Source organism: Callithrix jacchus, chromosome 5 (genome assembly GCF_049354715.1).
Source record: "Callithrix jacchus isolate 240 chromosome 5, calJac240_pri, whole genome shotgun sequence".
Classification (NCBI taxonomy): domain Eukaryota; kingdom Metazoa; phylum Chordata; class Mammalia; order Primates; family Cebidae; genus Callithrix; species Callithrix jacchus.
The window spans coordinates 95,390,433-95,412,366 of NC_133506.1; the positions used below are offsets into that span (position 1 = coordinate 95,390,433).

Genomic DNA, 21,934 nt, shown 5'->3' on the forward strand with positions numbered 1-21,934 from the left:
CAAATATTTTTTCCCATTTTGTGAGTTGCGTTTTTACTTTCTTGATAGTGTCTTTTGGTACACAAAAGTATTTAATTTTATGAAGTTCAATATATCTATTTTTTTGTCGTCTATGCTTTTAGAGTCATGTTTTTAAAAACATTGCCAAATTCAAGGTCGTGATTTGCCCCTGTGATTTCTTCTAAGAGTTTTGTAGCTTTAGCTCTTAAGTTTAGGTCTTTGATGCATTTGGGGGTTAATTTTGTATATCATGTAAGGTAAGCGTCCAACACATGAAGCCTCTCCCCAACTGCCACCCTCCAAATCCTATCTTAACCACTGCATTGTCTACAGTGTCCCATCCAGGAGACGGAACTGTGGACGTCCAGTTTTCCCAGCACCACTTGTTGAAAAGACTATCCTTCCGACATCGAATAGTCTTGGCACCCTTGCCAAAAATCAAACCTCGTTTGGATTGATGACTCAGCATGACAACTGGAGTCAATGACCAGAGACCCTTTCAACCATGGAGAGCTGGTCACAGATCTTGTCTGAGAGTGCGGCCAACTCGGCCTCCGATGCAATCCTCTCTGTGGCAGTTGCTGCAAGGGGTGCTGGGAATGATATGGCTGTCACCAGGAATCTACTTCTTCAAGGGTGTTTTAACTCAGCACTTTAAAAGGAGGCAGGCTGGTTTTCTGGGAAGAGATGACAGATATGCCTTTGAATCCTGACTGTGTCTCTAGCCTATGGTACTGGCAAGTTGCCTTATCTGTTCAGGCCTCATCTGTGCAATGGGAAAGTTGCGCAGCTGGCCACACATACAATCAGTCTGCCCTGTCTCTGCTCAGGGGGCACTACTCCTCACAGCCCTGTCTCATCTTTGTGCAGGAGTGGGCACATGACCTGGCCTCGCCAAATATAGTTCTCTCTCCTGTGCCTTGAGTAGATATTGAACCCTTATGGGAGCCAACCAGTCCCCTGAGATAGTTTGCTCTATGCAGGGAAAGCAGTCTCCCTCTTCCCCTGGGAATTAGGGCTCTGCAGGCCATTTGAGCCAGGCTGCCCTAGCCACTTTTTCCTGATGCTTGGGGAGGATGTGCCTGAGAGCTGAGCCAATACAGAGGGAAGTCCGGCTAAGAGCTGGAGCCAGTAAGAGACAGCCCAGTCTCATTTGACTCCCTGGAACCAGCTATGCCTGAAGTCTACACCTGCTTTTATCAATTATGTAGAGTAAAACATTCCCTTTTTGGCTTAAGCTAATCTGAGTTGGGCTTTTGTCAGTAGGAGCTACAAGAGCCCTGACCAGTATATGTTTCTCCAGAGCAGTTGTATGGATTAAGAGAAATCAGGCCAGGCACAGTGGCTCATGGCTGTAATCCAAGCACTTTGGGAGGCCCAGGCAGGAAGATTGCTTAAATTGAAGAGTTTGGGACTAGCCCGGGCAACATGGTGAAAGCCTAGTTTCTACCAAAAAAAAAGAAAAAAAGAAAAAATAATGACTGGGCATAATGGCATGTACATGTAGTCCCAGCTACTTGGGAGGCTGAGGTGGGAGGATCACCTGAGCCCAGGAGGTTGAGGCTGCAATGAGCTGTGATCATGTCACTGCACTCCAGTCTGGATGACAGAGCGAGACCCTGTCCCAAAGAAAGAGAGAGAGAGAGAGAACTATATTGTGAAGGAAGTACTAGGGAGTCAGTGTGCATTTTGAGAGAGACCAGCAAGCCTGGTTTTCTGGTGTGGCCGCACTGACAACAGTGGTGGAGGAGGGAGATGGGCATATGATCCCAGGGGTCAATCTGAGTGTTTCCTTGGGATTGTTCTAAGTAGAACAGCAGAGCCATTTCCTTCCCTTTTGAGCCACGAAGCTGGATTTCTGTAACTCACAGCTGCCTGCAGCCAAGCCCCCTGCCACATGAAGAAGCCCATCTGTGGTAGGAGAGAATGATGCCAACACAGAGAGGAAAGAAATGAGAGAAAAAGCAAGGGAGAGAGATGGAGACAGAGAGAGCCAGTGCCAGGGCATGTGTCTCTAGCCCCCAGCATTCTGAAGGCAGCTGTCCCTTCCCTGCACTCCCCAAATCCTGTACAAGCCAACACACTGCCCTTTTTCTTCAGCTTGAGTTGGATTTCTGCCCTTATGACAGAAGGACTCCTGACTAATATGTCCAGAGGCCAGCTGAGGTGAAGCCATAAAATGCCTGCTGGGTCAGCTGGACAGCTGGGACTGTGACCCTCACTCCTGGCATGGGAAAGGCCAACATCCTTCCCGACTGAGCAGCTCTCACATCTGGGTATCCAAGGCAGATGGAGACCTGGGTGGGGACAGACAGGGCTGATGCAGGGCACTGACACATGAATCCCCTCCCCAGTTGCCACCCTTCAAATCCTTCCTCAACCACTGCATTGTCTACAGTGTCCCATGCAGGAGACAGAACTGTTGTGATGACAACATGGCTAACTAACCTGTATCCCCAGCTCTTGCCCAGTTTGGGGGAGGAGGCCCGGTTCTTCTCTGCTGGTCTGATGAGGGTGAAAGCATGGGTTGTCCTGAGCCCCCGAGGTCAACTTGATAGGTGGAGAAATGTATAGGCAGGAGGCCCTGGTGATGCTCAGTTTACCTCCCTGTGGCCTCGGTCACACTTGGTCCATTTCCATGAGAACTCACCACGTTCTGCCCTGTGTACCTGGCATGGCGTCCTACATTCCTTCACTCATGTTACTCAACAAACGTTGACTGAGCACCTAGATGTGCCATAAAATGTTCTAGGACCAATGATAGAACCATGAACGGAGCTCAATTCTAGTGAGGGGAAACAATAAACAAAATAAGTAAGTAAAATAGTCTCTGCACATCTGATATCGACAACAGAGGCAGGGAGAGGAAGGGAGTGGAGAGGCTGAAAGTGGGCTCCTGTTTTCCATCAGATGGCCAATGATGGCCTCGCCAAGAAAGAAGTCAGGGACCAAGGAGCAGTGTGGCTGGCACATTCAAGAAATGGCAAGGAATTGCTGGTGGGATGGTGGCATGGTAAGCAGTTTGGTGGTTCCTCAAAAAGTCAGCACTTGGATAAAAAGTTATCACTTTGGTAAGTGCTAACTGCTAAGTTCCTCAAAAAGTTAGCATTAACTGCTTTGGATGCTGGTGGGGAGAAAAGTTAGCATTACCATCTGCCCCAGTGATTCCACTCCTAGACATACCCAACAGAAATGAAAACATATTCACACAAAGACTTGGACGTGAATGTTCAGAGCAGTATTATTCATAATAGTCAAAAGCGGAAACAACCCAAATGCCCATCAACTGACGATGCAGAAATAAGAGGTGAATAGCCTCGTGATGGAATTTGGCTGAGTGGTACAAAGGATGACAGTATCAATATGTGCTACAACATGGGTAAGCCTTGAAAACAGTAAGCTAAGTGGAAGAAGCCGGTCACAAAACGGCACAAAGCATATGATTCTGTTGATATGAAATGTCCAGAATGGGCAAACCCACAGAAACAGAGGGCGGCTTCGTGGTTGTCAAGGGCTGCAGAGTGACAGTGGTGATTGTTGCACAATCTGGTAGAGTAAAAACTAATGGATTGTACCCTTTCATAGTATGTTTTATGCAAATAACATCTCAATTTTTAAAAAGAAAGAAAAAATAGCAAGGAGTCCAGAGTGTGTGAGAGATAGAGGGAGGACTCCCCACACGTGACACTGTAGCCGTCACTCAATGCATCCTTGTTGAAGTGCTGTGAACACAAGAAGGGTTAACCCCTTCTTAACCTCCATCTTTCCACCCTGGGGAAGAGACCTCTGGCTCCCAAAGGGGTGAGAGGGAGAGCAGCTCTCTCTGGGCGTGGCAGGTTCTGATGTCTGAATAGATGGGGACTGTCATACAAATCTCTCCTATGTCAGGGAAAAGACCACAAGGCATGAAAGAAGGGGACACCTGAACCAAGGTGACCAAGACCAAGACTGGTGCAACCCCAACCTCCATGTTCCCTTTCCCTGGGCCAACTCTTTGCTTTTCCCCACTGATAGAACCTGTCTTGGGTTCTCTGAAGCTCAATTTTTCTGCCTGTGAATGGAGGAGAAGGGAAATCATCCCTCAGCCCTGGCCCAGAGCCTCATAGAGGAAGAAGAGGCAGGGCCCTTGTGTGATAGGCGTGGCGTGAGGGGAGACATCTGTGCCTCTGCGTTGGTGCCCCTGGGACCCAGGCCAGAGTCTGGTCCCCCACTCCAGCTCGGATGGAAGCTGCCAGTACAGCATCTGGAAAGGCAGTGCATTAAGTCAGATGGGCCCCTCTCTCCCAGCAAGGTCCCAAGGGAGGGAGCCGTGGGACAGGTACGTTTCTATCAGTGAGACAGGGGCACGGGGAAGACTTGGAACACAGCCACTGTCCCCGGTTAGCTGTGCTATGTGAGGGATCAGAGCACACAAGACACTGCCCATTCCCACAACTCTGAGTGGTGATTAGGGCAGCCACATTTCCTCCTGCCCTTTGCAGAATAAGTAAATGAGTCTATTTCAGAGATGAGGAAGGAGCCAAAGCCCCAGAACCGCATGTGCAGCTGGGATTTGAACCCAAGGGCTCTCTGGCTGCACAGTCCGTGTTCTCATTCGTTTCCCTCAATGTTATCCCCTGGCAGCAGTGCCTAGCTAGAAATGAAAGTGGAGGCACAGGGCGCGGGCCCAGTGTCTGGGAGGCTGCAGCCAGGCAGGCTGGGAAACCCTGGCTGGCGGCAGGAGGGCGAGGGGCTCCAGGCCTGAACCCAAGCCCCGACTCCTGGTTTGAACGACTCCAGATCCCCATCTAGTGGTAGGTGGGAGCCACTGCCCGCACAGCGCAGGCAGTCCACAGAAGATATTAATCCAGCCGGGTCACCAGCAACCACCCTGCGGCAACAAATACCCACTCCCCGGGCCGCGCTTCCCTGGGAGAGGGAGGAGGTGTCGCCAGCGCGCGTGCGCATGAAGGCTCTTTGGCCTCAGGATTTCGCCGCCGTTCATCCGCAGACACCCAGCAGGCAGGCCCTTGGGCCCCCTCTAGTCTAAACCCCCAGGTTTAGGGCACATTCAGTCTCCTTGGCCCGCGCCTGGCCTCCAGGGTGGGAAAGGGGCTCCTCTCTGGCAGGCCCAGCCCTGGCGGCTGCGCTGGGCTGAGGGTTATTTCCCCACTCGCACAGCGCCCCAGGCTCCGTCCTCAGCAGTGCTTAGGGTCCCCCCCAAGGGGCGGGAACCATCACTCATTGGTCCAAGCTCCAGACCAGCCCCACTATGAACCACGCAGGAGCAGGTGCTGGTATCCACACTTTGCAGGGGTGATGGAGAGGTAGAGTAACTTGCCCAAGTCCACACATTCGTTGACCACTAACACGAGACAGGGCGTGCGTGGGCACCCAACTCAGGAGGGAGAAGGCAGAGGAGCAGCTCCCTGGAGAAGGAGCCAGTGGGCTGAGTTTTTTGGAGGAAGGCAGGAAGAGCATTCCAAGCCCAGGAAAAATCATGTGCGTATGGGGAGGCCAAGGCAAGGCCAGCAAAACGAGCCTAGAGGTGGGCAGTGGGGGAGGAGTCCTGGGGAGGGGGTGAGTAGGCAGGACTCACACAGGCCTCAGTGCCAGGCCAAAGAGGCTGGGCTTGACCCCAAGAGCAAGGGAAGGCATTGGGAGGCTTTAACCAGGGCAGTGACTTCATCTCAGCTGCATTTGAGGAAGGCCCTCTACTCCAGAGGAAAGATTGTGGGGACAAACATGCTAGGAGCTTCCCCAAGGGACCCCGGTGGAGAGGTCTGCCCTGTTGCTCCAGAGACCAGAAATTTCCAGACCCTTAGGCAGCACAGAATCACCCGCACAGGTAGAGAGCAGGGTTTGAGGGCCAGGAGTGTCTGTGGATGGCCTGGAACTTTCTCCTGCAGAGGCACATCCTCAAGCAAGACACACACACTCCCTGGGCCTCAGTTCCCCAGGAGAGAGAGGAGGCCCTCTTGGCTGAAAGGAAGACCGGAAGCCCTCCAGAATTCTCCGTGGGGGACACAAGTGGATTTGGAGAACGGGCCTCTGGCCCAGGACCTGAGGCTGGGTGTTGGGAGAGTATCCTGGAGGGACCAGGTGCACTTCAGTCACTCACCCAGCAAGGGCTTTCTGCACTCCTGCCGAGTGTTACGCACATAGACATGCACCTGCCACACAGACATACATGAACACACGGAGACATGCGCAATGTGAAGATGTTTGGTGGGGTAGCTTTCCTTGGAGAAACCAGGCCAGTTGCCAGCTCCCCAGCCTCTCTAAGGCTCTGCAGCTCCTCTCTGCCCCCAGTTTCCTGGGGCTAAGTCTTTTCCCACCCCACCCTATGCACCACTTTGTCTTCTTTTGGGAGGACAACTCATTGAATGTTGCTATCTTGTACCAGATCATTGGCTCCTCAATAAGGGCGCTGTTGTCTGTTTCACTTATTCCTGGGTCTCCTGGCCCAGTGTAGGGGTATGTGTGTGGGGATGGCAGGGTGACCTACTGGGTGACTTGCTCAAAACTGAGAGGTTTTCCAGAACTCAGAATGCCAGTACTCAAACCAGAACTGTCGTGGGCAAATGGGGATGGTTGTGGGTAGGCAAAGCATGGAAGTGTGGACAGCCCCCCAAGAAGGAAATAAAGAAAACCCAAAGTGAGGGCTGGATGAAGGAATCGACCAGCCAGTCCAGGGCTACATGAAAACCAGCTCCCAGGACAGCCCGCCACAGGCCAAATGCCAGGGTTCTCTGCAGCCTAGGGGCTGTGGAGCAGGAACGGTAGGCACAGGCCTGGGGTCTGCCAGAGCCTGGTGTGGCCCTGTGACCTGCTTCTTAGCCGCTCTATCACCTTTGGCCATTTTCTTGTCTGTAAAATGGAGGTAATCGTACCAACCACCCAGTGCTGAGAATTAAATAAAACATCTGTGTGTATGTTAAGCACACAGTGGCCGTTCCACAGCTGCTCCTGTCAGGCTGAGGAGCAGGCACCATGGGGCCAGAGTGCATCCTACTTGTTCTCTTTGGGAGAGAAGTAAATAATAATGAGAGCGAACATGAACCACACCCTGAACTGAGCATGGGACGCACCCCCTCCCAACGCTCCTGTTAGTTTTACACTGAGAAGCCCCTGCGCTGGCCAGTGGTCCCTGTGGGCCCAGCTGGGCTGACGGGAGCCATGAGGCCACTTCCCCCGGCCTGCTGGACTTAGGCTCTGAGCCAGGCTGCTTCTCTCACCAATATCTGGGCACTCCATCCTCTGCCCCTTTTGCCCTTTTCCTGTTGCAAGTCTGACTCTCACCCATCATCACTTCATCAGTGAAGGTTTCCAAGGGCCAGGCCCACAGGATTGTGAAAGAGCTCTGTCCTTTACTTAGTGGATGGCCTTGGGCACCTCACTTCAGTTCTCTGAACCTCAATGTCATGTCTGTGAAATGGGGACTCACAATCTCCACCCTGCCAGCCAGGGTCGGGGAGAGACCACATGTGAAAGTGTGTTGACTGTCATGAGGGCTTCCTCGCAGATGAGAAATTAGCCTGGGGAACACCCTTAAACCTGGGTGCCTGAATGGCCTTCACTGGTATTCCTTTCTCTCTTCCGGGAGAAGTCACATGCGGTCAACAAAGTGTGGTGCTGGGGACCAAAGTCACCCCTCCCCAAAACCAACAGTCTGTGGCTCTCCAACAGCAGCTTGCTCAAGGTGGAAGGCCAAGCTGTGACCAACAATCGCACCCCACAGGGAGTGGAGGCCACCGATTCCCTGAGGGGCTTGGACCTAGAACAAAATTTCCTCATTGGGAATTCACCCAGGCCACCAGCCCTCTCCCCCACCCCAAGAATCTTGGCAAGGTCCTCCAGGTCTGTTACTCTGCCTATCCCTCTGGCTCAGATTCCTCAAGCATTCAATGGGAACATGGCTCTTGTCTGGGCAGTTGAGGCTGGGTGGGGTGGTCATTGGAAACTGGGTCTAAGTCAACTGGCCATTTACAGATCAATCTGATTTCAGTCCAAACTACTTATTTTGCAGATGAGGATTCTGGGGCCCAGAAAATAAAGTCACATTTTTGAAGAGCACCCACAGCTCTCGAGGCAGAGTTCGACCTTGTACCTATCTAGCTCCTGTCCAGTTTTCCTACCAAGCAGTGACCTCTGCCATAGATGAGCGTGCAGATAATTATTAAATCACCAAGATTCGGTCCTATTCTCTGCTACGCTACTTTGAAAGAGAAAAGAGCTGAGAGCCTAGTGCAGGGACATCTGGCCCGGGTCACATCACCCAGCCGGTGACTGTATTGCAGTGGAAATGACCCTCTGGTGTTAGCTGTGCTGCTTTCTAGCCGTGTGCCCTGAGGAAACGTGTGTGGGGTTAATCTCTGAGGGTGCCAGAGCTCATCTGGGGACACAAAGGCTCAGCTGGAAACAGGCTTCTAAGCCCCACCCCCTCCAACTCTGGTATTCCGCGGCCAACGAGCCTCACATCCCTTGCCCCCTATTCAGACCTGACCCAGACAGAGCCTTGGTGGCTTTCAATCCAAGGGCGACATTCTCAGGCTGACCCCTGTACCACCTCCCCCAGTCCCCACCACCTCCAGCTGAATAACGCAGCCCAAAGCCTCCCCTACGGAGGCCGGACCTCAGCAGCGGCTCCACCGGGCACATCCTGCCCTCGACCCTGAAGACCCCGCCCTGAAGACCCGGGTGAGGGTGGTGAGGAGGGCGGGTCGGAGCCGAGGGTGCCCTCGCCGCGCGTGGAGCGCTGGATGCCCGCCGATCCTTCCCCTACCCCGCCCCCAAGTCCTCACCGCCGAGTTGGCCCCGCGCTTCCAGGGCCGTGCGCCCGGCGCGCCGCGGATCCCAACCACAGCCCCCAACGGAGGGGCCCGGGAGGCCGGAGTCCCGCGGCTTCTTCCCCGCAGAGGGAATGCGAGGGTCCAGCCCTGCCGACGCGCAGAAGAGGGCAGGTCGGGGTCTGCAGCCTGCTTGGAAGGTCGCCGAGCTGGCGCTACCGGGCGGCCCCGGAAGCAGGGTAGAAAGGCCCCATCCTGAGCCTCGAGCCCTCAGCTCCGCGAGTCCGCAGACCCGAAGTCCCTCGGCGGCCTATGCGAGGCTCCGGACCCGGCTCTGCGTGCTTTTGTGGCTGCGTCTCCGTGCCCCGCTTGCCGGGGTCCCAGTCTACCTTCCGCTCTCTCTCCAGGTGGCCGGCCCCGGCCCTGGCCTGCAGCGCCATCTCGTGGACCTGTTAGGGAGTTGCCGAGGCCCGCGGCCTGGGCAGACTTTGGGTTCGCCCCCAGCGGGGCGCTGCGGGAGCCGCCCAGAGGATGCGCGGGGAAACGAGGCGCAGCCGTCCGCTCTGGAAACCGGGTGTTTCCGCAGTGGGCTCGGGGTCCCCGGCCTCATCCCCATCCAATAGGAGGAGCAGATATGCTCCTTCAGAGAGCCCCAAACGAAATCTAAACGCAAAACCGTAACGGGCGTGGTCGGACGCGTTCAGCGCCGGGCGACCAGCCTCTACCCCGAAGACGCTCCCGGGAGGATACCCAGGGGAGCCGGAGCTCGGTCGCCCTCCCAAACGCGCAGGGGCTCCCCCGCTGCCGCCTAGTCCTGAGAGCACGGAGCTCTCGGCCTCCTGCGGGCTCCCGCCGGCCGGTGCTCGGCACCTTGGGGCCCTGGACAGCGAAGGAGGGGGAGGAAGCGGGACTGGATTTTGGGTCCTTCCCAGAGCGGAGGAAGGCAGCCTCGGGGTGTAAATCCAGGTCTCGTGGAGGCTGTCCCTCAAGGGGCCATCGCGAAGCCGGGAAATGGGGCGTCGGGGGCCTCGAGTCTGGGCGCTCGCGCGTGGGAGTCCTGGAGACAGCGAGGCTGAGCGTGCTCCTCCCGCCCCAGGAGCGCCCCGCGTAGGAATCCGCGGTCTGCTGGGGAGCTGGGCCCTGAAGCCGCGCCCTTCGGGAGGGCTGGGCCAGGCCACACCGGTGGCTCGGGTTCTCCGCAGCAGCGGCGGGAGAGAGGGGGAGGAAGGGCTTGAGAGCTCGGAAGACTCTGATTAACCCGAGAGGAAACGAGGTCTCAGGGCGTTGGGATCAGCGCGGCTTAGCCGCTAGGGACCTCTGGAAGCCCCCGCACTCAACCCACAGTCTCCGAATTCCTCTGGGAATCGCACGCGCTACCCGACACCGACACGCACAATTCTCTCTTAGACCCCACACGCCCCACACGCGGGGGCCGGGGGCGACAGGTTAGGCCGCCAGCAGGCAACGCCATCGCCCCAGCACCGGCCCTCCTGCCACGCGCCTGCCGGCGGCTCTGCCGTCCAAGGCCCCCGGGCCAGGCCCTGAAGGGTTAAGGAGGCCTTGCGGCACTGGAGCGGCGGGTACGCGGGGCGCCTGGGCTAATTGGCGACCCCGGGGACAATAAGTGCTGAGAGGCCGGGGACAAGGGTGGCTTAATTGGGTTTGGGAGTGGCCTAGCCTTTGTCTGGGACAAGGTCCAGCCATCAGCCGCGGGTTCCCGCAGTCGCACTTAGGCTCCCAGCTGGGGCCCAGCGGAGCGCCGGGTGGGCGACTCGGAGGGGAAAAGTGCGGCGGGAGATGGCGGCGGGAGTGGGGTGGGGGATCTCGAGGCCCTGAAGTCCCACCCTACACCACCCGGGTTGCTGCAGCAACGACGCGGCCTAAAAGAGGCCGCGACGAGGCCGCCCCGCCCGGCCTTCGCAGCCACCAGTCTCCCCCGTGCCCGCGCCGCTAGCGCGACCCCAGGTCGGTGCTGCCCCCTGGTGTCCGCAGCCCTGTCCGCAGGCCACTGCGAGCCCGCAGCGGACTCGTCTCCCTCCTAATGTCCTGCTGAAAGTGAGAAGCCGTGGGACGCAAACGCGGCTCTCCTCTGGGAGTATCAGAGGCGTTTCAGCCCAAAGCGACCTCTAATCAACGCGCTGCCTACAGGCTTCTATTTGGGCTGGAAAAGGGGTTTCTCTGTCTCCGTCGGGTTCCCGGACCTGCCCGCAGGTCTGGGGCAGGGAAGCGGGAACCCACCCTCTGGTGTTGGGACACAGTTTACTTACTGCAGCCTCCCACTGTGCACCGGCTGAGGCCCCTCCCCGCTCCAGCCGCAATCGGCGTGGCCTGGGAGCAGCCCCCTCTTGAAGAGGCGGGCCTGGTTCTCTCTCTTCTTGCAAATGTATCGGCCCTCGAAAACGTCCTGGGGGTCTGGGGGCCCAACTGTCTATTCCACCTTCACGTTCACTCTTCCTCCATCTCAACGTCCCTGGCGTCTTGGAAGCCAGCACCCTCCCCAGGCCTCACCCGGTGCGGTGCCCAAGGTGGGCAGCCTGTTCGGGCAGGGCGTTCAGGGTCCCCAAGTCTTAAAGAGGAGAGAACTGGGAAGGAGGTGGGTTGCTCGGTGACCGACCAGACCCCTGGCTGAAGGAGTGCCTGCCCAGCTCCCACCTTTTCCCCACTGCTAGGAGTGGGGGCTGGAGACACCTGCTAGCTTGGCAAGGAGGATGTGGCCCTGGGTGCTCACCGGAGCGAGGCGGGAGGCAGCTGTCCTTGCAGGAGTGGGTCTCCGGCGAGGACCAGCATAATGGAGATTGACACAGCGGGATCCCTGAGACACCCCAGTCAAGCCCATTATTATACAGGGGAAACTGAGGCAGGAATAGAAATAGCCCACTGACCCCACTTCCCACAGGGATTTAGATAGATGAGTTAAAGTAAGAACTTTTAATCCAGTTTTTGCCACTCTAGCTAACAGCCCTGACGGGGAGGAAACGTTTGTTTCTGAGGTTCAGGAGGTAGAGGGGGGAAAGAATTCTAGGCTCAGCGATAATTGGCGGTGGTTAGGGGGTAGGACACAGCCGAACCCCTCCTCGGAAGGGAGAGAGCGAACAGGGAGCACCCATCCTCCCAGCCCACCTACCCAGAAGCATTGAAAAGGGATGCGTTTCCAGTGTGATGCCCGGAAAGGGAGTCGGAAGCCTGGAGTTCAGGCCGCTCGGTTGCGCTCCTCCTGGCCGGGGTGGGTGCCCAGCCCCGAGGCGCCGAGCGGCGGGAGCGGCCGGCAGGGGGAGCCCGGCCCCGGCCTGGGACACAGCGGGCGCCCCCGCGCCGGCGCCGGCCGGCGTAGCCGCTCCGCCAGCACCCCAGCCGCCCTGCCGCCCCCGGGATGCAGCTGCCACGCTGGGCGAGGGGCGCCCAGCCTTTTGTCCCCGCCTCTCATCCCTCCTTGCGCGCGTGCAGCGCCCCCGCCCCGCGCGGCCCACAGAGCGCACAGCGCCGTTCACTTCGCTTTGTAGCGTTTTATTGTTTTCTCGCGTTTTTGTCATTTCGTTCTCGCTCCGGAGCGAAAAGTGAAAACCTGAGGTGGAGCCCGCGGGCCGGGCGAGCCAAGCCCGGGCGGAGGGGCCGAGGGGCCGGCGGGGTGGGGGCTCCTCCGGGGCTCGGGGCCTTCTCCCGCAGCCGAGGGCCCCTCCAGCCCTGTACAATATAGATGCTCATGTAAAATGGGGAAAAAATTAAATGTATGAGTTAATCTCTAAATATATGTACACATCAATGTACACCTTTGAATAAATTAATACCAATTTGCATATTATGGGAACCTTAAAGCTTATTTACACAAATTACCATTTATTTCATAAATATTTTTTTTCCCCTGGGGACTCAAGGCAGAAGTGCCACTCCCTACGCTGACCCAGGGCTGGAAGGGGTGCCTGTCTCTTGGGGAAGAGGTGGGGGGACTAACAGGACAGGTCCCCTCCCAGCTCAATTCTATACTGATTTCAGTCTCACTGGCTCCAGCATCTCTCAACCCAGCTTTCTCTCGCGGTCCAGGCCCAAGGCCCAGGGCTCTGGGACTCCCTCCGAGGCTCCCATCCCTGGCCCCTGCACCTTCTGGCTTCTGCAGGGACGCTGGGCCCCGGATGAGGCCTCTCCCACCGGGCTGGAAGACCAGAGACACCCTCGGATGCCACCTTGACGCTGGAGTGGATCTGGACCGAGCCCAGCAGCTCCCAAGTGACTGTTTCCAGCAGCCTGATTCCTTGTTGAGGCCCAGGGAAGTGTCCCAGGCCTCGACTTGCTAGACGAGGCTCTATTCCGGCTGCTGCAGCCCACTTTGCTCCTTTATTTAAATAAATACCCATTCTGTGCTGTACACGTCCCAAGCAGCAGGGGCAGGGAGCCCCGGTGGCTTGCGAGGCAGGGGAGCAGCAGGGCAGCCCCTCACTTAGGCGACTCCCGGCCTGGGGAGAGGGCTCGCTGGCTCTCCAGCCCACTCACCAGTCTCTGGATGCTCTGTAGTTCATTGGCCGCCTCCTTGGCCGAGCCACTGGGCGACAGGGCAACGCGGGACGGGGCCCCTACTTTGCGAAGAGCCAGCTCGGGCAGGGGGCTGGGCTCTCGGCTGTTTCCGCCAGCAGCCTTGGAGCCCTCGGAGGCCAGCCCGGTGGTGAGGAGGCTAGTACTAGGCGGGATGGTGACCGGGATCTGGTAGGGGCTGAAGCGCAGGCGGGGCCGGGCACTGCCCAGGAACGGGCTGCGGGACAGGGAGCCGGCGGCTGCGGCGGCGGCAGCTGCAGCGCTAGTGGCCGGCAAAGCCGAGGCGGCTGCGGCTGCTGCTGCCATGTAGGTGTAGGGGTAGGGGAAGAGGCCTCCGAAAGTGGGCATTGGGATTCCCTGGAAGAAACAAAACAAGACAAGGGTTAGACATCCTGCCTGAGGTGTTTCTGAGGGTGGGCTGGGTGCTGGGGTGGTGCTATCCTCAACACCTTGCCCTGCTATTTTAGGGATGTAAAGACACAGCTCAAATAACTATAACCACAGGCAGCACACATAAGCATGAGCCGGTGTGCCTGTGGCCAAATCCAGTTAGAAGGGGGAGATGGCTTCAGGCTGATGCAAAGGCCTACCTACCGTCAAGCTCTGTGCTGGGTATTACAGAAGGGGTAATGGAAAGGACAGTCTAGGTGATTGCACTAGCATGGGTGAAGGCCTTTAGGGAGAAAACAGGGCAGGCATAGGGCCAGGTGGCAAGTAGGCAGCTTTGGCTGTCTTGGAGGTTCTGCTCATTCAGAATGGTGTCCTCACCACCCCTCCTATCTGCAGGCTCTGAAGGGCTGAGGGTGCCCAGGCTGGGGAAAGAGCCTTGCAAATTCCCCTTCTCTCTGCTCACGTGCTCAGGGTTCTCCTGTCTGAGCCAGGAGGAGGGCACAGGAGCCAACCAGTTCATAAAGTGGCCTGAAAGTTATACAGGGAACTCCTGGCATCACCTCACTGGCAGCTGAGGAAGGAATGTAGTCTTTGCCTGTGGAGGGCACCGCAGCCAGGAACCCCTGGACAAGCACCTTCCTGAGTTCATGAGATCAGCCTCCTGCATGGTCTGACCTTTGAGATAATGGCTCACTCCCCAGAGCGGGTGGGTATGGGGAGGAGGGCAGGGGGCTGAGAACTGTGCTGGGCTCCCTGGGAGCCTCAGGCCTGTCTCAAGCAGGGAGAAGGAAAGAGGCAGCTTCATCAGGCCTGAGAAAATGCCCTCCTGAGAGGGCCAGGCCCTACTACTGGGCATTTTAGACCTGGCATCTCAGGTTGGGAGGAAGGAGGGAGGCTTCAGATCTCTTCCTGATCTGAAATGTGGCTCTTCCTGAAGTCCGGTATGGGCTGCACTGGCCTGGGAATGTAACCACCAGCAGCTCTAACAACAGACGCCTCCCAGGTGCTGGCATTCTCACCCGCACCATGCACCTGTTGCAAGGCTGTGTCTGGAAACCCTGACTTCCTCATAACCTCTGCGATGCGGGTGATCATTACCAGTTTGTCTGGGAGGAGGCATTCACATATACAAATAATGAGGGGTGCAGATTAAACCTCTGGGCCCTGAACTCCATTCTCGGGAGGCTTCCCCTCCAGCCCAGAGTCCCAGTTGAGGGTTGCTGATACTCAAACACTCTACACACCCTAACACTGAGCTGTGTGTAAAACTCATTTCAGAATTGCCTGTGCCCCCCACCCCAACTTTTAAAATGTTTGCTTCGGAACCAAAGGAGCTTTCTCAGACCTGAATTCCTATTTTCCTTCCCTTGAGATAAAATCTCAAGGATTCAATTTGCCAGAAACCTCAGAGGGAAGAAAATGAATGAAGAGATTCCAAATCTTTCCACAGGGAATATTCCACCCAAGCAACCAAAGAGGCCACTCTCCCCACCGGATCTCCTTACTGTGCCCCAGCCACATTTTCAGCAACACTACCCTGGGAGCTCAGAATTTCCATGGGGCCTGAGGAGTTGAGTCTCATTCCTGACATGTGTCTGGGGGTCCGGGGGAAGTCAAGGTGGGGGAAAGACCAGCTTTGTCCCTTGCCAGAGCAGGGGACTTTGCAGAAGGCCTGAGAGGGGCCAGAGACACCTGGGAGGGCTGGTGGTCAAGTTTCCAGAAAATAATGCAAATGTTCCTCCTCCCTTTGGCTGGCTTGCCACTCTAGCCTCTCAGGACGGAAGGGAGCCAAGGGTCTTTGTTCCCAAGAAAAAATGTCCTCAGTCCAGAAGAGTAGACTTCACAACAGCCACGGGAGGCTCTGGTCTGTGAGGGTCAGAAGAGTCTGATGGGCACCTGGGCGGCTCTGGTCTGTGAGGGTCAGAAGAGTCTGGCTGGCGCCACAGGGAAGGAAGCAGGCCCAGAGAGGGTCAGAGACTTGCCAAAGGCCACACAGGAGTCAGAAGCGTCGCCCTGGCCAGACCCTGGACCTATAACACAGTCCTCTTCTCTAAGAACCCAGGTGTCCTAAAGGGCGACCCGGTGCCTCCCCTGGATGGAGTTCTTGTCTGCCAGAGGCTCCCAGCGCCCCTGGCACCCCTCAGGCCCTCTGCTGGCCTCAGCTGCCATCTCCCTGGCCTCCTCGCTTGCTGGCGCTGCCAGGGGGTCACAGGTCTTACCTGAGATGCCAACATGTGCTGGGAGAGGTGGAACGGGAAGGGCGCGGCGGTGCTTGCTGCGCTGGCCGCGGGACCCAGCCCGCCTGCGTCCAGCCCCGCGGCGGTCCCGGGCCCGCCGCCTCCGCCATTGCCGCCGCCTGCCACCGAGGCCAGCAGGTGACCCATGCCCATGGCGGAGAAAGCACCAGGGCCCATGGTGAACTGTCCAGGGTGCAGAAAGAGCGGCTGGCCGGCTCCCAGCGGGCCAAAGAACTGCTGCCCGTGCAAGTGGCTGGAGAAGGCCAGGCCGGGCAGGTGTCCGGCGCCCAGAGGGGACGCACTGTCTGTCTGCACCACCAGCGGCGCCAGGCCGGGTTCCTTGCCCTCGGCCGCCTCCTTGCGCCCCTCGTCCTTCCTCCGAGCCTCGGTGCGCTCCTTCTCCAGGCTCCGCAGGCCAAATGGGCCGTCCCCGCAGCTCTCGGCCGGCTCTTTGCCCCTCTCGGGAGTGCGCCGCTCCCGGGAGCGCTCGGGTTCGGTCAAGCGAGGGGGGCTGGCGCTGCCTGGAGCGGGGCTGCGGCCTAGTGACGCTCCCGCGCGCTCCTCGCTCAGCCGCTCCGGCTCAAGGTCGCTGTCCGCGGCACATGACTTCTCCTCAGCTGCGGGGAGAGGGGGCGCGCGGGTTACAGGGGCCGCGGCAGAGGCCGACGCGCAGGATCAGGGAGACTCGGGAAGGGCTACTCTCTGGGACGCCGAGTCGGAGGAGCTGCTGGAGTCTAGCAAGGGGCAGCTGCAGGTCACCTAATCCAAGACCCGGGATTTATAGTGGAAGGAACCAAGCCCTGGCGAGGAAACTCTACAGCCAGAGAATTACACGGCGCCCAAGGGCCAGCCTCGAAGTCAGGCCGGATCTTCTGGCTACCGGGACTGCCCTCGTAGGGGAGTCCCGGGACGGAAACCCGACACTCGCAGACGCTTCCTCCCTGGCCTTTCAGATGAGCCGGTTGACCCACCCCCCCGCCCCCACAACCTCCCTTTCCCTCCTCCGGTCAGACCCTCACCTCGAGCCCGGTGCAGGCGCAGGGGACTCGGCGCTGCGCCCGGGGAGGGCGGTGGTTCCCTCGCGGGGGGAGGGTCGCAAGACGAGGCGTCCGACTCTGCGCCATCGCGCTCCGGCTTGCAATGCTCCTCGTACAAGCGCAGAGACGGCAGCGTCAGCTGCTTCCTGGGGATGAGCGGAAGGAGCGGGTCAGCGAAGAGCGTATCCCTCTTGCTTGTTGTTCCCGCGGGCACCCGCCACAGGGCTGCCGTGCTCGCCCCTCACCTTTTCTCCCGCCGGCCATTCCCTGTGTCCCGGAAGCCCTTGGCAAACGGGTTGTTGTCGATCTTCAGCTGCGTGATCTGCGGGGACCGAGGGGGCGACGCTAGGTCAGGCGGTGGCTCTTCCAGCCTGGTCGGGGGCACCCCGAGGTCAGCGGCGGCTGGCCACAAAGGGGAGACCCAGGGAGGGTCCACTTGGTACCCCCCACCATGGGACGCCCCGAAGTGAGGCCGGCGGAGGGCCTCGCGACGGGGTCCTCCTCCAAAAACTTCATTCGAGGAATTATCCCTAGACAGGCCCACACAGGCCCAAAGTTGTGCCACGTTGTCGGAACTCGCCCAAGCATGCTCACCCGCCCGCGGGCTTGCGCAAATTAAACGACTCCGCTCCTGAGCAGGCACGCACAGACTGCAGATGCGCACAGAGACTGCAGAGTACACGCAAGGCCGCAGGTACACACAAAGCCAAATCACACTCACGGGCCCGCGGCTCGCCAAGTATACACAGAACAAGCTCCCACAGAACCAAACGAATTCATCCGCCTCCACAGGTATCCAACACGCCCAAACTGAGCACGCACAGCCCAGCGTACATCTTGGTTCACAAAGCCACAAAGACAAGCACGGACACTCGTACCCTCTCTCTCATTCGACAGTGGCGCACAAGGGCACAGGCCTAGAGGGGTGATGCTCTGTCCACTAGAACGAGGGTGGAGAAGCCGCAAACAGAAAAAGCCCTTTAATTGGAAGGAAATTCTCTAAGCGCCTCCCAAGGGATCTTGCGCCTCCCAAGGGGTCTGGACTGACTCAGAGGAGTAGCCAGGGGTGCTTTGTGGGGGGGCCGTGTCACCTGTCCCACCCTCTGACTCCCCCGGGAGAGTGAAAACTGGGCCCGGGGTTCGGACCGTCCGGAGAACCTGGGTAGATTGCCTCCAGCGCCCTCCTTCATTTACATTCTCATTCCCGAGCCAAGAAAAAAACGAATAAAATGTAAAAATGTCTGCGCTGGCCCAGAGTCTTTGCTAATTGCTTAGTAAACATCTCCACCCGAATGAGCGCCCAGCTGTTTGCGCGCCCTAGGGGAGCCTGTGTGTGCGCGCGGTGGGCTTGAGAGGGCGCCTGGAGGACTTCCGTGGGTGCTGCCCTTAGGGATGCGAGGCTCGGTGCTCTGGAGCGGGTCGCGAGCGTCTGGATCCTGTGCGGGGGGCCGCGGGGGCGGTGAGCGGACGGTTGGGACTGCATGGGTCGGGGGGCGTCGGTGCAGGGGCTGGGCCCACCGCCCTCCGCGCGCACCTTGTCATTCTGGTAGGCAGTGACGGCGATGAAGTCGGTCTCCGGGAACACATAGGTGCGGAAGGTGCTGTACGGCAGCTTCAGGATGTCGTTGGCTCGCACGATGTGGAAGCGCGGCTGGTACTTGTGCATGGAGTTTAGGATGGTCTGCGGGGAGGGCGGGGTTCAGCCGGCAGCCGCCAGCCCCGGCCCCAGCTTTTCTATTCTTTGGGGACCTGACCTTTCCCTCTCCGTTTCTCTATCTCTCTCTTGGTTCTTCCCCTTCCCCATTTTCTCCTGTCTCTCCTCTTTTCTCTTATTTCTTTTTCTTCTACTTTTTCTCTTTTCTTTTTCATAGCGTCTCTTTCTCTAGCCATTAAAAAAAAATTCCCGGTTGGGAACAGAAATGAAACATAGCAAAACAAAACAAACAAAAAGACCTCCCCAAAACCCTAAACAAAATAAAACCCTACAATTCCAGTCTTAACATTCTCTTCCTTTCTGGCTCTGCAAAGGCCTCTAACCCCACAGGGAGAGGATTCCAGCCTTTGGGGGCTCACCAACTGCCCTACCTCAGAATGGGCTCTTCCTTTTGCTCTATGAAACCCCACCCCCCATTTGCTGGGGCCTTGCTCAGGCATAAATGGGGAGAACCCCCAAACCCTCTCCTCCCAGTTGGGCATCTGCCTGTGGGAGGAGGGAAAGTCTTAGGGAGGCTGGGGAGTGGGTGGGGAGGGTGGTTTAACTTTTAAATCCCCTGGTCTTGGGGGAGGGCCAGGGACGTGGGTCTTGGTGGAAGGGTGAGGGACAAGTTGAGGTCACGGGCAGGTCTTCCAAGCTCGGCACCTACAGGCCAAGACCAGGGTGACCTCTGGGGCCCAGCACTGCAGACCCAGTCCGGGCAGCACCTGCTTCCCTCTTGACCCAGGAGGGGCCCTCCACAGCCTGATGAACTGAGATTGCGAGCTGCCTGGAGCTTAACAGCCACCAATCCCACCGTTCTCCAGGCTTGATGAGCGGAGCTCCGGTAGGTCACAGGGCAGTGACCCGGGCAGGAGTACTCTGGGGGGTTGCCCAGCGCTTCCCCCTGGGAGATTCTGGGGCCCTGCTCTCCTGCTCAGCTGCAGTGCCAGGTCGGCAATCTCCCGCCCGTTGTTCCCACCCTGCCCCTACACTCACGAAGCCGTGCTTGTCAGAGATGTTGTTGGTCAGCTTCAGCTTGTGGAAGGCCACAGGCTTGGCCATCCACTGCTCCCCCGTGGCTGGGCTGTCTGGGTGGATGTACATGCGTTTGGGCATCTCAGGGTCGGCCTTGCCTGCCACCATCCAGCGCGAGTTGTGGAACTTATAGCGGCAATCGTCAGCGGCAACAATGTCCATCAGCAGGATGTACTTGGCCTTCTTGTCCAGGCCGCTGACTCGCACCTTGAAGGGGGGGAACATCCGCCTGGGAGGAAGGGAAGGGAGGAGATCCCATTGGAACCGGCTCTTCTGGGTCCGAGGACCCCTCTTCTTTTTTTTCCCTCCTCGCTACGGCGCACACCGCTGCTGCCTGGCTGTTCCCCCTGTGGTCCTCTGCTCTGCCCTCTCATCGCTGCCCGGGAGACGCCATATGTGGTTGTTGCTCCCGGAAGATCCCATTTCTGCCTGTCAGACCCTAAACGGCCTCCTTTAGGCCTTGTGCTCAGATCTGGGGACCCTCTTTCTTCCTGATCTGAGATGAAAGCCGATGTCCAGGAGAGAAGTCTAGGTCCTCCAGAAATATTATCGCTTCTCCTGAATCTCCCTGAAATTCGTTCAGGGGAAATACCCACTTGGGACGGAAGCTCCCAGAAACAAATGTGGAAGGTGTTTGTATTGGGAACTGGGCTATAGAGCCTGATCAGACATCCTGGCCGTGCAGTTCGGGGGAAGAGGGTGAACCCGAGGCCTGGATTCTCGGTAGCTGAGTCGAAGGGTGGAGGGGCTGGGGCTGTGGCTTTCTTCTGGCTTTAAGGCCTGGGGCGGTGGATGCGTCCAGGGCTCGGATCCCCGCGGTGGGGCAAGGGATCCCAGCCCAGTGACGCGGTGGGCTCGGCTGACCCAGGGCTCGCTGCCGGGAACTAAGCGACCGGCCTGGGGCTAGCGGGGCGCGGGTCCCACTAGGGGCTCCGGGGTAGGAGCAGAGTCTGGGAGAGGCTGAATTTCCCTCGAGCTCGGAGACGGACCGGACGCAGAAGGGCGAGAGTGCGGGGCGGAGAAGACCGCCAGGGCCAAGCCGCGGGGCCTCCTTCGCGCTGGCTCAGAACTGTTGGGGCTATTCTTTAGCAGCCTGTTTTCATTTTATTTCTTTCGGGGGATTTTAGTGTTTTTGTTAAAAAAAAATTACTCCAGTGCCAAACGAGAAAAGTCAACTTGGTTGTCTGTGGGAGCGAAGCGTGGCGTTAGGGCCAGAGCCTGGAGCCCCGAGCCGGGAGTCCCGGGCTCTGCGCTGGTCGGTGCGGTCGCGTGCCCCAGCCCACCCTCCCGCCCGCGCGCCCTCCAGCCGGCCAGCCGGCCGCCCTACCTCCCCGACTTGGTGATGACCATCTCCGTGCCCAGCTTGTGAAACTGGTCCCACAGCTCCTTGGCCTCCAGCGTCACCTTGGGGTCGTCCTCCACCTCGTCCTCGGGCTCCAAGCTCTTGAGAGAGCGCAGATGCGCGGCGGGCGGGTGCGGGCCCAGAGCCGAGACGTGAAGCCCCGCCTCGGCCGCTGCTGCTGCAGCAGCCGCTGCCGCCGCCGCCGCCCCTGCCAGGCCCGGGTCGGGCAGCGGCTTGGCCAGCGCGCCGGGCGGCAGCGCTAGTGCCGGGAAGAAGGAGGGCTGCGCCGCCGCCAGGAAGGCGGACATGGGGAAGTCGGCCGGCCGTGGCGCGTGGAACGGGTGGTAAGCCATGGCGCTGGCCGCCAGCGCCGGCTCTCTCATCGGGACATCCGGCCCAGGCGCCCGGGGGCCGGGGCCGGGGGCGCGCGGCTCGGACCCCCGGCCCGGGCGGCGGCGCGCGCGGAGGACGGACGACCCGGGTGGCGGGCGCGGCAGCTGCTCCTCCGGGCCCTCCGTCCGGCGCACCGCAAGGGGCACGGGGCTCTGTGCGCGGGGGGCGGCGGGGGCTCTGCGCGGGGCCGGGCTGGGCTGGGCTGGCCTGCTCCGGCGCCGGGGACCACGCGCGACTGGTTAGATCTTGTCGTGATCTCTGGAAAACTGTGACTATCTCACATGTCCTGCCCAGCTCGGATCCCCTGCGCTAACGAGCCAGGCCCCCCTTGATTGCTGATTTTACGCTTTTTGGACCAATTGTGGGTCTCCGGGGGCGGGGTTTTGACAGCTCAGGCCAAGCTCTGGCCGGGAGGGGGGGCCTGGGAGAAGGTGTCGGAAGCCTTAGCAGTAAGAAAACATGTCAACAGAATAAAATATTAACCAATGACGGGCCGCCGGGCCCTGAGACCC

General features: G+C 58.7%; 1 protein-coding gene and 1 non-coding gene across 2 annotated transcripts; both read right to left on the reverse strand.

The window, feature by feature from the left end:
* Nucleotides 1-29: 29 nt before the first annotated feature.
* LINC02875 (long intergenic non-protein coding RNA 2875) lies at nucleotides 30-10,055 on the reverse strand (the record flags this gene model as incomplete). Its single annotated transcript, XR_004742704.3, has 1 exon — nucleotides 30-10,055. It is a non-coding gene; the product is annotated as a long intergenic non-protein coding RNA 2875 (transcript).
* Nucleotides 10,056-12,255: 2,200 nt separating this feature from the next.
* On the reverse strand, nucleotides 12,256-21,736 carry TBX2 (T-box transcription factor 2). The gene is made up of 7 exons (XM_078373713.1): nucleotides 21,015-21,736; nucleotides 19,649-19,916; nucleotides 18,491-18,637; nucleotides 17,202-17,278; nucleotides 16,939-17,102; nucleotides 15,902-16,536; nucleotides 12,256-13,649 (listed from the first exon to the last, which is right to left on the reverse strand). Exons 1-7 carry the CDS (start codon nucleotides 21,410-21,412, stop codon nucleotides 13,197-13,199), a joined length of 2,142 nt encoding a protein of 713 aa, XP_078229839.1. The 5' UTR covers nucleotides 21,413-21,736; the 3' UTR covers nucleotides 12,256-13,196.
* Between the last annotated feature and the right edge of the window lie 198 nt (nucleotides 21,737-21,934).

Bases quoted from the DNA above. Each gene is read 5' to 3' on its own strand.
- TBX2 (XM_078373713.1), bottom strand. From the start codon at position 21,412: ATGAGAGAGCCGGCGCTGGCGGCCAGCGCCATGGCTTACCACCCGTTC. The intron at 17,103-17,201 runs GTGAGGGGCGAG...GCTCATCCCCAG, and splicing joins AATGGCCGGCGGGAGAAAAG to GAAGCAGCTGACGCTGCCGT. The intron at 16,537-16,938 runs GTGAGGGTCTGA...CTCTCCCCGCAG, and splicing joins GCGCCTGCACCGGGCTCGAG to CTGAGGAGAAGTCATGTGCC.